This window comes from Hypomesus nipponensis, chromosome 11, assembly GCF_054491055.1.
Source record: "Hypomesus nipponensis isolate SF chromosome 11, ASM5449105v1, whole genome shotgun sequence".
Taxonomy (NCBI): Eukaryota; Metazoa; Chordata; class Actinopteri; order Osmeriformes; family Osmeridae; genus Hypomesus; species Hypomesus nipponensis.
Window position 1 is genome coordinate 19,192,501 of NC_140371.1, and position 15,751 is coordinate 19,208,251.

General features: G+C 52.5%; 1 protein-coding gene across 3 annotated transcripts in view; it reads left to right on the forward strand.

Annotated features, from left to right (window-relative positions):
• srbd1 (S1 RNA binding domain 1) overlaps positions 1–15,751 on the forward strand; it is a 46,304-nt gene that overhangs the window by 14,595 nt on the left and 15,958 nt on the right. For all 3 annotated transcript variants that reach the window (XR_014768909.1, XM_084710187.1, XM_084710188.1), the window contains exons 15-16: positions 9,894–9,985; positions 13,367–13,449. Coding sequence is in view for 2 of the 3 variants with exons in the window: in XM_084710187.1 (XP_084566313.1) it covers positions 9,894–9,985; positions 13,367–13,449 (175 nt within the window). In the remaining variant the exon portion in view is untranslated. The remainder of the gene's footprint in view (positions 1–9,893; positions 9,986–13,366; positions 13,450–15,751) is intronic.

The window sequence follows — 15,751 nt, forward strand, 5'->3', positions numbered from 1 at the left end:
AGGCCATCTGAAGAGAAGAAAAAAAAAGCTGGCAACAGGCATGCTTCCGACCATTTGCGGTCACCTTTCGAAGGCGATACGGCCTCTGTCTTGTCCAGACCGCAGAGTTAAGTCTGGAGCTCTGGGAGTGACAGGCGAGGCAAGGCAGCCAGTGCCTCAGTCTCCGCCTCGGCCGTTCCAGCCAGTGCACGCCGCGTCTTAAATCAAAGTGCTGTCGGCAAGGCGACCAAGGCAAGACGTCCGCACAGTTAATTCCGGATAGTCTGTGATATGTCCCGCTAGTCTATTCCAGCGTAGAGGGACCTCTCTCCCCGACTGTTTTAGCAACTGGAAACATTTCTACACTTTTGAAAAATACTTTATTTTGGGTTGAATCTGGGCAATTATTCTTTTCTCTGTTTTTTTTCTTCCGTGGAGCCCCCGGTTAAGTGAATATTCTCAGATGTGCTGTGTGAATGTCTAAAACATGTGTATCTTGTCATATTCCTGACACTAGATCCCACATCTTCTCAGTCCTTCCCAGGAATGCGGCGTCTCTGGTTTCTATATGCGTCCTGGAAGGTTGAGTTGGACAGCTTTGTGCTTCGGAGGCCGTTTGAATTTGATTCAAACAGGTCCTGTCAGGAAGCTGTGTTACAGAGCACTTTGTTTGGGGAGCTCCCAAATAAGAGACAAAAGTTTCGATAGGAAAGTAAAACAGCTGTGTGTGCTTGTGTGTGTGTCGGCTGTACATTTCTGCGTAGCTCAACACCCAGGAGCTCACACACACGCACACACTCCCACAGCCACTTCTCCTCCGCTCCACTACAAGTTCATTAAAGCGGCAGGCCCATTCACACCGTCTGCTATCTGTCTCCCCACACCACAGCTTCATCAAACCCCCCCGGTGGTCTTTCTCCCTGCTCTCCCTCCCTCTCCCCCCCACCCCTCCCCACCGTCCCCCCCAGCCTTCCTCCCCCTTGTCCTTCCGCCTGGCTGCTCCTCTGGAATGACAGCCCAAGCCGTCAGCTCGCCTCGCTCGCCGCAGTGCACCCTCACTAGCCCTGGGGACTACGCCCGCACAAAGGCTTGTGTGTGTGTGTGTGGGGGGGGGGGGGGTGCGCTTGCCTGTTGAGTGAGCGGTTGGTTCGATGTGCTCTCACTTAAGCCATTTATCAGGAGTCTTCACCTGGTCACCTGGTCACCTGGTCACTGCCGCTCAGGAATGGGCCCTTTCTCCATTTAAAGTGTGCGTGTGTGCGTGCATGGGCCCTGTCCTACCATGTAGGTCTTGAGATGCTTCAGGGGTAAAGGTAGAATTATGCACACCATCACTCAATCTAGGGAGTGTGTGTGTGTGTGTGTGTGTGAGAGTGTGTGTGTGTGTGTTGGGGGGTCTGTTTGTCTGCAGTTTAGTGGACGAGGGTCAGTTTGTGTGCGGGAGGCCAGAGGCAGGTGCAGGGCTGGGGTAAGGGAGGTCAGGGGGTCAAGCGGCCACCCCGGCCACAGCTGTGTGTGCCTGGCCTCCAGACCACACTGCTCCTGTCAGCTGGGGGAACTCGCTGACTGGAAACACAGCTTCTTCTTACTATTTCTGTGTGTGTGTGCGCCAACTAAACCTCAGTCACCCATTCCACCCCTCTTTCCTTATCAGTACAGTTACTAAATAAATATGTGCAGAGTATTTAAAGATACAGCAGAATTTTCAATTAAATGTACTTCAGTTGAAGTCATGACGCAAGGGACAATTTGATCTCAGTGCCTCTGTTTTAAGATTATTTTGTTTGTCTTTAATATACTTATACAACATCATGTGGATTTTGGCAGAGTGCTCTTCTTCATCAAGTTGACTCGTATAAGATCATCAGATCAGATATATTGGCCAAGTATGCTAACACACTCAAAGACTTGGGTTGGTGGTGATTCTCAAGCAACACAGACATGATACATATTGTTTACAGACAATACACAATACACAAGCAATATCCAGACTATGAAGAAGCAATACATACAGTAGGGTGAAACCACCGTGTGTGATGTTAAAGCCTGTCGTGTGTGAAACAGGAATTGAACAGAGAAATGAGATGAGCTATGGCATGGTTGGATGACACTGGTCATCTGTGAGATACTATCTCCTTCCAACTCTTCCTCACCTTCAGCCTGCTGCTTGGTCTACCAGCGCCACCTCTGGTTCCCCAGCGCCTCCCTCTGGTTCCCCAGCGCCTCCCTCTGGTTCCCCAGCGTCTCCCTCTGGTTCCCCAGCACCTCCTCTGGTTCCCCAGCGCCCCCCTCTGGTTCCCCAGAGCCCCCTCTGGTTCCCCAGCGCCCCCCTCTGGTTCCCCAGCGCCTCCTCTGGTTCCCCAGCGCCTCCTCTGGTTCCCCAGCGCCCCCCTCTAGTTCCCCAGCGCCCCCCTCTGGTCCCCCCCGGGCCAGCGTGCCAGCCCTCCTCTGGGTGTGCAGCTCGTTCCATACAGACAGCCAGAGTGGTGTCAGCCAGCGACAAGCTGGGTCTTCATGATGTCTAATTCACACCACACAGGGGGTGGGGGCCAGCAGAGCAGGTGTGTGTGTGTGTGTGTCATCGCCTCTCCCTGTGTGTGTGTGTGTGTGTGTGTGTGTGTGTGTGTGTGTGTGTGGACGGTTGGTCGACAGGTCTGGCTCTTCCCCGGCATGACCTTGGCTGTCAGTGCTCCTTAGTGGTGACTGGCTTTGTCAGAGTGCATAAGCACCCCCGTCACAGGGCTCTGCAGTAGCCTACTGGACAGTCAGAGATGTGTGTGTGTGTGTGCGTGTGTCATCGTCTCTCCCTGTGTGTGTGTGTGTGTGTGTGTGCGTGTTGGGGGCAGAGAGGGCTGGCCACCAGCTGATGAGGGTGACAGTGACCACGGACATGTCACTGAGAGGAGCACTCATCTCTTGACACTACTGTCTCTCTCCCTCTTTCTGGGGGGCGGGGGCGGTGGAGGCGGGAGGGGTGCATCGTTGGAACAGCCATGATACACACACAGACCATAGCCTGGCCCTACCCCCACCACTTCTCCAACCCTGACCCCCACCACTCCGCCGCCACCAAACCCTGACCCCCACCACTCCTCCGCCACCAAACCCTGATCCCCACCACTCCTCCGCCACCAAACCCTGATCCCCACCACTCCTTCTCCACCAAACCCTGACCCCCACCACTCCTCCTATCCCGGTTAGTAGGAGTAGTAGTGGTAGTAGCAGTATTTTAGCAGTACCAGTAGTAGCAGCAGTATTATTAGCAGGATCTGTAGTAGCAGCAGTATTATTAGCAGCAGTATCAGTGGTAGTAGCAGTAGCAGGCCAGTGTCCTTGGTCGCAGGCTGTGTCTTCAGGTAATGTGTGATCTTGGATTGGAGCCCGCTCCTGGTGGAATGAGATCATTATTCCTGGCTGCTGCGGCTCAGGGCCTTGTGTGTGACGTGGCCTCTTCGCCTGGCCCTGTTCCAGGGGGAGGATGATTAACACGCTGGACCCAATCACTGAGGAGACCCGGGGGGGCTAACGGCTAACTAGTGGCTAGCCACCGGCTCCCTGGAGGTCTTGGCATGTGAGTAAGAGGGGGCTGGGAGGCGTGGGACAGAGGACAGGACCCCCAGCCCTGACCTCCTGGAGTCCTCTCCTTCTCTCTCCCTTCCTCCTGTCGGTCTCTATCTCCAAACAGAAGAGCCACAAAGCAAACTAGAAACAATGTCAAGTTACTGAATTTAAACATACTTGTTACTGTTTTTTTTGGGGGGACGGGGATTATTCTGTGACGCAGTGGGTATTAAATTCCTCCTTTTGTAGAGGAAGTTTTCCGTGAGCAGTTGACGTCACGTGCTACAGCATGGTCTGAGATGATGGGTTAGCTCAGCCTTCTTTTAGTGACAAGGGATCTAGAGGTCTTGAGTAAGACTTTGCCTTCCGCTCAAGCACGCACGCACACACACACGACTCGTAGCCACTGCTGCAGAATGAGTGGAGCCAATCTGCAGCCATAAGACTTTTACTGCTCTACACATTTCACGCTTCATTTAGGCCCTTCTGAGCGCCTTGAACAGACTTCAGGGCCATTGGACACCAAGGGGAAAAGGCACATCAAAACAGAGAAACCTCAACGCCACATGCGACTGGGCCTCCACGCTACGGTGCTTGCAGTTAACTGGAGTTGGGAATCCTTGTGTGGCTGCGCGGCTATCTGAAAGTAGCTTTTTTTGTTGTTGCTGCTATTAACTTCAGATTGAGTGGAATGGAAACCAAGATGCACAGTAAAGTCTAAATGAGTAATTGCTCGATTTAGCAGATGCGACAGAGCCAGAGAGCAAATCTGGAGAGCCTTAAATAACGTTGGGAAACACGTCCCATATCTTTCAGAAAACCTAGTAGGCTAGACTTCTGGACATGTATACATACGGTAATCTTTTATGAGACTCCATTCCTATTTTGGGCAATTTGGCTGTACCCACCCTTCCCCCCTCACCCACCCTGCCCCCCTCACCCACCCTGCCCCCCTCACACACCCTCACCCACCCTGCCCCCCTCACCCCCCCCCCACCCACCCTGCCCCCCTCACCCACCCTGCCCCCCTCACCCACCCTGCCCCCCTCACCCACCCTGCCCCCTCACACACCCTCACCCACCCTGCCACCCTCACCCACCCTCACCCACCCTGCCCCCCTCACACACCCTCACCCAGCCTGCCCCCCTCACCCCCCCCCACCCACCCTGCCCCCCTCACCCACCCTGCCCCCCTCACACACCCTCACCCACCCTTCCCCCTCACCCACCCTACCCCTCACACACCCTCACCCACCCTGCCCCCCTCACACACCCTCACCCACCCTTCCCCCTCACCCACCCTACCCCTCACACACCCTCACCCACCCTGCCCCCCTCACCCACCCTGCCCCCCTCACACACCCTCACCCACCCTTCCCCCTCACCCACCCTACCCCTCACACACCCTCACCCACCCTGCCCCCCTCACCCACCCTGCCCCCCTCACACACCCTCACCCACCCTTCCCCCTCACCCACCCTGCCCCCCTCACCCACCCTGCCCCCCTCACCCACCCTGCCCCCCCCCGCCTCTCTCTGCCCCCCTCACCCACCCTGCCCCCCTCACCCACCCTGCCCCCCTCACCCACCCTGCCCCCCCCCGCCTCTCTCTGCCCCCCTCACCCACCCTGCCCCCCTTACCCACCCTGCCCCCCCCGCCTCTCTCTGCCCCCCCCGCCTCTCTCTGCCCCCCCCGCCTCTCTCTGCCCCCCTCACCCCCCCTCACCCACCCTGCCCCCCTCACCCACCCTGCCCCCCCCGCCTCTCTCTGCCCCCTGGGGCTGCTGCTCCCTGCCCCGCTGTGTGTGCGAGCGTGCGTGTGCGCGTGCCTGCGTGATGAACATGTGTGTGATGAATGTGTTTGACATGCTTTGTGAGTGTGTGAGCGAGTGTGACGTGTATTGGATGTGTGTGTGTGTGTGTGTGTGTGTGTGATAAGCCCCTGCCACCAGATTGACGTGAGTGGCTGTGAGGCTTTGCTCTTTTCAGACGTGCTCTGCGGTGGCAGCTGGAGTGTGGCGTTGACGGGCGCGGCGTGCTGACTGGGCACTTCCTGCCTCCTAGCGCCCCGCATGAGACTGACAGCCCGTGACACCTGCCATTTGGACCCTTTTCTCCACCAAAATATGTCCTGGTTTTCCGACAGGAGGAGGAACAAGGCTGTTATCTGATGGTCTCTGCTCTGGCCACGATCCCTGAGGTCAGGCTTAGCGGCTGACTGCACAATGGACCTGAGCTGTCTGAAAGCCTGTTTACGGAGGTCCCTAAGTGATGAAATATTTTCTATTTAACCACTGATACATCACTCTCTCGTTGTTTAGCCTGGTAGAGCGTAACAAAAAGCTTCAGATTAGATGTTTATTTTTGTTCCGTTTGTTGCGTGTTCATGCTTTTGGTGAGCTTTGTCTCTTGACATCACTTGGCATCGTCAAGTCAGCTGAGTCATTTTAGAATTTAGAACCTTTTGTGATTTCGCAATGGAAAATCGGCTCTAATATAAGTGATGTCATACTGGAACTTAATTTGCTTTGCAAATAGTGATGTCACAAAGGTGGCTTGTGCCTGTTTTTAATAGGTGATGTCACAAAATCAAATAGAAAATGCAAATGCAGGCATATGAATGCAGGTCTTTCTGCAAAGATTGATTAGGGTCATAATGGATGACAGTGACCCGTATTAAGTTACTGAATGTTCAAATGGAGAGAGGGGCTTTTTCATCACTAAAGGCTTTAAAAACCCACATTGCACCAATTCCTTTTCCCAGTTTCTATATCAAGTTACCATGGACCCTATCTGACACACACACACACTCATTAAAACAGTGTGTGTGAAAGAGAGTTGAAGTATCAAAGCTTGTATATGTCTCTCCCAATGTCAGTGATGAGTGGTCAGGGCCAGTTGGGGGGGGGGGGGTATTTGGCTGGGCCCCGGGGCTGTCTGAACGGGGTAGAGCAGGGGACAGAGAGCCAGAAAGGGGGGGGCTCGGCTGTGACTTTGCCCCGGGACCAGGACAGGGAGACAGGCAAGGGTCTGACCATGAGACTGGCATCCCTCCAGGCCCACCAAGTCATCTCTCTGTCTCCCTCAGTCACCGAGAGGCTGGCTTTGACTCGTGTCGCTCTGATACGTGTGTGTGTGTGTGTGTGTGTCCGTCCACTTGGGCCAGAGCGCGGAGGGCTCAGACAACCTTCTGGTGGCTGCCATGGAGATGCCCTCTCCAGACGATGGTCTGGGCGCCACGGTGACGAGCGCCCTGGTCTGTATCCATGACAGGGCCACTCAGGGCTGTTACGCGGCCGTCCGCCGGCCCCGGTAATTAATTCAGACATGATAGGGGCTACCGGCCTCCCTCTCTCCCCCCTCCCTCGCTCTCTCTCTGGGGGGAGTCACGGGGGTTTTGGGGGGGACACTTTCCCCGCGGTCAGAAGACTGGGAGGTCTAAAGCGAGGCACTGTCTCTCTTTCACTTGACCCAGAGCAGGCCGCTTTGTCACGTATCAGTTAATGAGGAACCCTGTGTGTGTGTGTGTACAGCAGTGTGTGTTGTGTTTGTTTGTTCCATAGTAGTAGCTGTGTGTCCTCTCTTGTTACTGGTCTCAGAGGAAGCCACCGCTGTGATAAACATGATCGCGGTCTACATCCAGCAGTACGTTCCCTATAGCCAGCATTACGTACCCTACAGCCAGCAGTACGTTCCCTACAGCCAGCAGTACGTACCCTACAGCCGGCAATACGTTCCCTACAGCCAGCAGTACGTTCTCTACATCCAAAGCACAGGAGTTTTTGTTTGGTTTTCTGAGACCCGGGTGTTTTTTACCCACATTGTTTTTGGTGAGTTCCTCAGACCTGCGTTGTGTGGATTTGGCCGGGGTGGGGTTGGTCAGTCTGGTGTCAGTTCAGACAGCCTTGTGGAGTAGCTGCCCCCGGGATCTGTGAAGAGGGAGGGGGGTTGGGAGGGTGGGAGGGAGGGAGGGAGGGTGGAAGAGAGAGGAAGGGAGAGATCGCTGGACAGTGAGGGAGAGAGACAGCACAGACTTGAGAGCCAGACAACTGGTCCTGTCGCTTCAGACCCATCACACTTAACTTCCATACACACCGTGTGTGTGTGTGTGTGTGTGTGTGGGGGGGGGGGGGATAGTCTGGACAGGATTGTCTTTTATCTTGACATGATCTGATAGGCCACCTTGTCATAGTGGCCTCACATACCTGTGTCCACACATTGCTCTGTCACTTAGTCATTGTCACAAACTTCACTTGCACCTGGTGACGCGCGCGCGCGTTTGAGTTGTACCCCTAATCCCTCTGAGTGTCTGATTAAGCACCAGCTCTCCGTCTCGAAATGACCTACATGAAGGTCATGTGCCAATGTTCGTTAACGCCGTCGCCACGGCGACATGTCAGCTGTCAGCGTGGTGCAGGGGGGGGGGCTGATGGAGAGATGGGGAGGGAGATGGAGAGAGAGGGAGGGAGGGAGAGAGGGAGGGAGGGGACAAGTTTATCTACATGTGAGCCTTGTCAGATGGCTCCTGCCCACCATCGTTAAGAGGACGCCGCTAATTGGCAAGGTCACGGTGGCTCATACGCCATGAGGGGTTCGAGGGAGGGAGGGAAGATTGTGACCCCCCCCCCCGTATCACGTAGGTCAGTCGCACAAGAGCCCTGAGGAGAACCCTCCATGCTCCGAGGGAGGGAGGGAGGGAGAGAGAGGGAGAGAGAGGGATCAGTGGTCATTCTCTGCTGTAACACCGTCACACTGGAAACACATCCTCCCTGGACCCAGCTCAGTCCACTAGGCTGTCCATGTCTCCATCTCCACATCATGTTGATGTTAACAACCCCCAGCAGCGTCGACAGATTTCCCAGGATGAGCCTGTAGAATAGAATGCATGGAATAGTCAAATATTATTGGTGTTTAAAGCAGACATTATCAAAGCGATTGTTGTTTTGATATGTATTGTTTGTCTTTGAAACGATAAAGAGCAAAGCAGTAGTCTGTGAGTCTAGAATTGGCTCAGCTCTGTCCAAGGTGTCTACAGTGTTGCTGTTGTGGGGCTGGTATGTGCAGGACATGGACGCAGTACATACTTGTGTCCTCTAGATGGCAGTAGTGCCACATGAGTCGGCCACTGCGCTCCGTACAGGAGAGTTTAGTCTCCCTCACCCTCTAGGTCTCATTTACTGGCCTTTCCTCCTCAGTGTGAGCAGGTATACTTGACTAAGGATGTTTGTGAGTACTACTGAACAGATATCATCCTTTTTAGAATCTGTACATTGTCGTAATGTTGAGCAGTGGAGCTTACATACAAGTGTAACATTACATATGCATAGGGCTTTAGACTGGAGATGAACACATGTTTACACTTCTACGGCAGCCATGACCTTTGACCTGGAGATCCCAGATAATAAGGCCATTTCCCTGGCATGAGCTGAACATTCATAAGCATTACGTTGCTGCTGTGAGTGATAGGCTTGTGTGCGTGCGTCTGTGTGTGTGTGTGTGTCTGAGTGCGTGTGTGTTGAAGCAAAAAAGACAGCTTGTTCCTGAGCTGAGACCACTGGTTCATTGGTTGATAGTGGTGCATTGTGGGTAATGTGGTTGTCTGGGATGAGTAGAGATCAGACTCAGCTTTCATGGAGTCAGTGAGTGGGACTGGCTCTGAGGAGAAAACACAAACACACTGTGTTTTTCTCACTCCTTATTTCCAATTCACATTTTTATACCTTTTTCTTTTCCCTCTTTTATTCTGTCTGTCACATCACATGGCTTTTTCCCTTCTTCCAGTTCTCTCCCAGCCATTCAGTTCTTGTTCATTTGCTGCAGGTTTCTGAACTGTTTGAATGTGAAGTGCATCCATCTCCCTGCCTTGGAAGGGTTGGGTGAATTGAGGGCAAAATGGGATAGTTACATCTCTCTCTCTCTCTGTTTCTCTCTCTCTCTGTGTCTCTCTCTGTCTCTCTCTCTGTGTCTCTCTCTGTGTCTCTCTCTGTGTCTCTCTCTCTCTCTCTCTGTGTCTCTCTCTGTCTCTCTCTGTGTCTCTCTCTGTCTCTCTCTGTGTCTCTCTGTCTCTCTCTCTCTCTCTCTGTCTCTCTCTGTGTCTCTCTGTCTCTCTCTCTGTGTCTCTCTGTCTCTCTGTGTCTCTCTCTGTCTCTCTCCCTGCCTCTCTCTCTCTGTCTGTGTCTCTCTCTCTGTGTTTCTCTCTCTCTGTGTCTCTCTCTCTGTGTCTCTCTCTCTCTGTGTGTGTCTCTCTCTCTCTCTCTCTCTCTCTCTCTCTCTCTCTCTCTCTCTCTCTCTCTCTCTCTCTCTCTCTCTCTCTCTCTCTCTCTCTCTCTCTCTTTCTCTCTCTCTCCCCTCCAGCATCACTAACGAGGCGGGAGCCTCCATCTACAGCGTGAGTGCCGAGGCTGTGAAGGAGATGCCTGACCTGGACCCCAACCTCAGGAGCGCAGGTCAGAGCCCTAAACCCTCACCGTGACCTCTGACCCTTCTGACCTTGCAGAGTCAGTCAGGTGCATCATGACCCCTCTGTGTGGCGGGGCTCTGTAGGGGAGTGAGTGTGGTGTGTGTGCGTGTGTGTGCTGTATGCCCTGCTGTTTGTCTGTGTGGAAGGAGATTATCCACCACTGACACAAATTGCCACTGCAGACACCTCTAGAGTCTGGGCTGTTAGAGTCTGGGCTGTTAGAGGCTGGGCTGTTAGAGTCTGGGCAGTTACTGTTTGGGAAGTTAGAGGCTGGGCAGTTAGTCTGGGCAGTTACAGTGTGGGAAGTTAGAGGCTGGGCTGTTAGAGTTTGGGCCCAGAGAAAAGGCTGGAGGGGCATTCAGAGAAAGAGAGTGAGAGAAAGAGAGAGTGAGAGAGAGTGTGAGGGAGAGTGTGAGGGAGAGGGAGAGAGAGGAAGAGGGACGGGGGGGGGGAGGGAGGAATGTGCTATTGACAAACTGCTTTCGCCCCTCCAAACTCAGATCTGTTCTGTAGAACTCATCACGATGCTGTGAAATCAAAGTGCCCAAGGGAGAGAGTGTGTGTGTGTGTGTTCATGCTTGGGACCACACAAGCTCTTACTATGTACTATACTGCCATCACAAACACACACACACTGAGTAGAAACACAAACGAAAAGAAAAAAAGAAAGACATTCTTTTTGGACAAAAAATCAAAGGTTTCCCCAAACTGGATTTTGAGAATTATTCCAGACTTCCTCTATAAAAGCAGTAAATCAATCTTGGGATTAATTCTAAAGTTTCCTCTGGTCAGGGCCTCCAGTAGACCCAGGGAGCCATATTTACCCCACTTAATGAAAGGCGTAAGAAGTGTTTTATTTCGCATGTGTGTGAAAACCCGGAGCGTTTATTACATCTCTGATGCAGTGGGAAAGGAAGGACACAGGCAGTTGTTTATATGTGTGTCTGAAAGAGTGTGGCGTGTGTGTGTGTGTGTGTGTGTGTGCGCTGATGGTCTTGAACAAGGAGTTCCTGGACGGGTTCTTGCTAGAGCCCTCTCCTCATGAAAGTCTTCCTCATACAGCCTTACAGGAACCACTAACGACCCCTGGTGCTGGGAGATAGGTACTACAACTTCTGGTCAACCAGAGACTCTTTCAGAGTCAATCTCCAAGGCTGATGTAACCTACCATGGTCCTGTGTGTATGTCTGGAGGTACTGTGTGTGTGTGTGCGTGTGCGTCTTTGTGTGTGCGTGTGTACTGCATGTGTGTCTCTGTGTGTATGTACGTACTGCATGTGCATCGTGTGTGTGTGTGTGTGCGTGGGGGGGGGGATGATGCTGTGGTTGGTGGGTGGGGGCGCGGGCGCTGGTTTCCTCGATGCGGCTGCAAACGAACACAGTTGAGGTGAGCGAGAGGAGCAGCGAGGGCATCGTGCTGAATCAATGCCTCGCTCTCTGCACCTCTCCTCGGATGGCAGCGGGAACAGAGACGGCCTGGGATAATATTTGGACAGGGATGGAGTTACAGGGGCGGCCTCGCTCCGAGCACACAAAAGCACTTCTCTCCTCTCCTCAGTGAGAGCGGGGTCGTTTGTAAGCAGAGCTGTAGATGCTCTCTCTCAACCCTCCTCAGCCCTTAATGAAAGTTAACGAGCCAAGCTAAAGATTCATAGAGGGCTTTTGAGGTTTGGCATGAAGGCTAAACTAGATTTGGCCAGACGCTTGGCTAGGCGAGGTTTCTCATGGAGGCTAGGTTTGGAATGGAGGCTAGGTTTGGAATGGAGGCTAGGTTTGGAATGGAGGCTAGGTTTGGAATGGAGGCTAGGTTTGTGAGGAAGGATAAGTTAGCTTTGGGATGGCTAGGCTAGGTTGAGTAAAAAAGGCTAAAATTGGTGTGTTATGGAGATTAGGTTTGTGAAAGATATGTTATGCAAGGTTTGAAATGAATGCTAAGCCAGGCTAGGTTTGTTAGAAAGGCTAAACTAGGCTAGGCTTGGTAGAAAGGCTAAACTAGGCTAGGTTTGGTAGAAAGGCTAAACTAGGCTAGGCTTGGTAGAAAGCCTGGGATTGGATGTAGCAGCTGGTCTGATGTACTGTACAGCTACACTGGAACAGACTGTCATGGTCTGGTAGTCGGCCATGACAGTCAAGACGTTTCTCATGTTTCAAGGCAGATGTCCCAATCAGAGTCTTTTAGTCTTCCTGACACTGTTCAGGACAAACTTCTATTTTTCACACTGTACCTCACACAGGCTCCACACACACACACACACACACATCCTCACACACACACTCCCTCACACACACACACACTCTCCCTCTCGCACACGCTCTACCTCACACACTCCTGAGAGAAAAACGAAGATGGAAATACACGTGTTGATTTACTCTAGTTTACCTCAGTCTTTAGCATATCTCTAGTCTGTTTCAAATGTCGACTAGACTCAACAAACTGTCAGTCTATATTCAATCTGCTTCATGGTGCTGTCATGTGTGTATGTTGGCATGTACTGGATGCAGACAAGGTTTACAACATGTCGTTTGCTTTTATTCCTCTTTAATTTGAGTTTTATTAGTTTTCAATGTTGTTGTTTTTTCAATCTTAACCCATTAGTTGCCCGAGTGAGGGATTGTGTGTGTGTGTGTGTGTGTGTGTGTGTGTGGGGGGGGGTGTTTATGTTTAAGAATGGTCCTCATCTGTTGTCCGGCTGCGGGGTGAGGTCATGTGTTTAGTTTTGTGTTTATCATTTATCTTCTTGTCACTCACTCCTACCAAGAGTCTCATGGAAAAGACATTTGGCCACATTCAGTCCAACTTGAAACTTAGTAGATTCACCATCATATGCTGACTCATGTCTGTGTGTGCGTGTGCGTGTGTATTTCAAGAGTGTGTGTTTGTGTACTGGATGATGGACCGTTGCCCTTTCCGCAGATGGTGTTTCGTATCAGATAGGTGGGGTTTGGTGACAGGTGCATGAGTTGTGATTGGATGGCATCTGTGCAATTTATTAACATGATTGTTTTGAGTTTGTGTGTGTGTGTTGGGGGGAGGGCGTGGGGGGTTGGTTGGTTAGTTAGTGCGGTCTCTTTGCCTGGAGGGGCCAGCTCCTAATATGTATAGATTAGCATATTTGATCAATGTAATCAAGTCGGGAAGTTTATATAAACAATTAACTGTCTCTCTTGAGGCTCAACCCTGCCTCTCTGCTTTTGTTTTGTTTGTTTTCTTCAAGATCGTAGACAACAGTTCTCACGTTTCGCTTCTTGAATGTTTGTCTCAGGTCAGACCGTGTGTGTATTTACTCAAGCTTGTGATATATTTGTGTATATGTGTTTGTATAGATAAAGAGCTTGTGTGTGTGTGTGTGTGTGTGTGTTTTGTCTAGTGTCCATCGGGAGACGTGTTCAGGACCCGCTGGCTGAGCTGGTGAAGATCGACCCCAAACACATAGGCATCGGAACCTACCAGGTAGGACTGGACAAGCGTGTGTGTGTGTGTTGGGGGGGGGGAGGGGGGATGCTGCCTGTAGCATCAACCTCTCCTCCCAGAGCACTGAGAAGCATCTGCTTCCAGTTAGACTTGTGAGAATAGCTGAGTCGACGCAGAATAGAGGACACTGCTGTGTGTGTGTACGAGCTGCGCTTGACAGCATGTGAATGTCTGTCTATATGCATGTGTGCACGAGCTGCATTTGAGAGCCTGTGTGTGGATGCATGCCCCTGTGCTCATGCATCCACATTTACCAGGTCTCCATCCCCCAGGCGATCTACAAACACACACACAAACACACACACACACACACACACACATCCGATATTTGGAATAAAGGGTGCGGACAGATTGTTGGATTGCTTTGTATCGCCCAGGAACTCCCAATCACAACAGGTGCCTGTGGAGGAGCCGCCAGCCTGTATCCCACACACTAATCTGCATGTATTTATACATGAGGAGCTCTACAGAGATGAGCCTCCTGTTGAGAGAGAGAGAGAGAGACAGAGACAGAGACAGAGACAGAGACAGAGAGAGAGAGAGAGAGACATAGACAGAGAGAGCACACAGTGATCTGTAGTGTAATTGTAGTCGCAGTTATGTGCAAGTGGGTGTGAAGATGTGTGCGTCTCGGCCAGTGAGCTGTGGAGAGGCTGGGCTGTTCGTCTGTCAGCACACACACACACACACACACACACACACACAGACAGAGACAGAGACAGAGAGAGATTACGAGAGAGAGAATGAGAGAGAGAGCTAGAGAGAGAGTAGGGCGCTTGCTGTGAGAGAAACAGCCACTTTGGTGATGTGATGTTAGCAGGCCTAATCGAGCGGCCGCCAAGCGAAGACATGGATGAGCCCTGACAGGAGGATCCCCTCCCAGCTGCCTCCCTCTCTCTCTGTCCCTCTCCCCTCCCTGCTACCTCCCTCTCTCTGTCCCTCTCCCCTCCCAGCTGCCTCCCTCTCTCTCTGTCCCTTTCCAGGATGAGAAAGACGAGAGATTTTTGAGGAGCGGTTAGGAGTTAGAGAAGAGATAGGAGAGGAGGATTCATGTGAATATCCCCCCCCCCCCCCACGCTTCTTCACTCCCCCTGTTGTCCCCCATCCCATGACCCCCCTCCCAGGCGCCCGCCCCCCCCCCCCACGCTGTGCGGGTCACGGTGACGTCTCCCCTTGCGTCTGTCAGCGCCGGACCGTTTATTTACCCTGTCACATGATCTGAGAGGGGGAGCGCAATCTGAGACGGACCGCTGGGCAGAGACGTGATGAGTGACGTGGGCCCATTTGGACTGCTGCAGAGAGAGAACACACACACACACACACACACACACACACACTGGCCTGCACTCACACACTTACAGCCTGGGTTTTCTACAGCCCTACCAATGCCTCGCATTTAACAGTATACTGGGGCTTGCAGGACAGGCTAACTCCGCCCACAGCCTTGGACCCCGGCCTGAGCTAGCATGTAGCGCGCTAGCCTAGTTGGCTACTCTAGCTGGCATTTCAACACAACGTGTCCCCACACGCACACACCACGGCTGGCTGTAACAGGAGTTAGCCACGTAGCCTGCTAGCACCCCTCCCTGGCCGTCTGACTGACAAGGCCAAGGAAGGCGAGGAAATGAGAGGACGGGTGAGAAAGAGGAGGCCAATAAAAGCTGATTGGAGTTAACTGTAGTCCTGGGAGCCAGCTGGAAACCCTGTTTTGACTCCAAACACTCTGCGCTGCTCTGCGGCCGTGCAGAGCTGAGCTGGAGGAGCTTGTCAGAGAGGTCTTTTCCACAGTTTCAGTTTTTCCAAGGCCACTATTAGACGAGCCGGGTTGACAAGAGAAAGGCTGTACTGTACGCGGTCTTGTTTTCTCCTAGCTTTAAAAGGTTTCATAATCCGGTGTGTTCCGTGGAAAAGGCCCTCGCATTCATGCTGGAACGAATGGCTTTTAATGGTCTTTCTCTACTCATCTCACTTTTACCTGTCAGTAAGGGTTGGATGGTGTGTTTTCTTCGACGTGTGTGTATGTATGTCTGTGTGTGTGTCTGTCTGTCTGTCTGTCTGTCTGTCTCTGTGTGTGTGTGTGTGTGTGTGTGTGTGTAGAAGGGTCCCCAGGGCAGTATTTTACCCCGGCTGTGTGCGAAAACACACTTGCACACTGCCGGATATTAAAGACCTGTCACTCCTCACCTCTCTCCCCCTCTCCTCACCTCTCTCTCCCCGCACCCCCCACCCTCGTCCTCTCTCCCTCTCTCTTTCCTCAACCTCCTCCTCTCCCCCTCTCCTC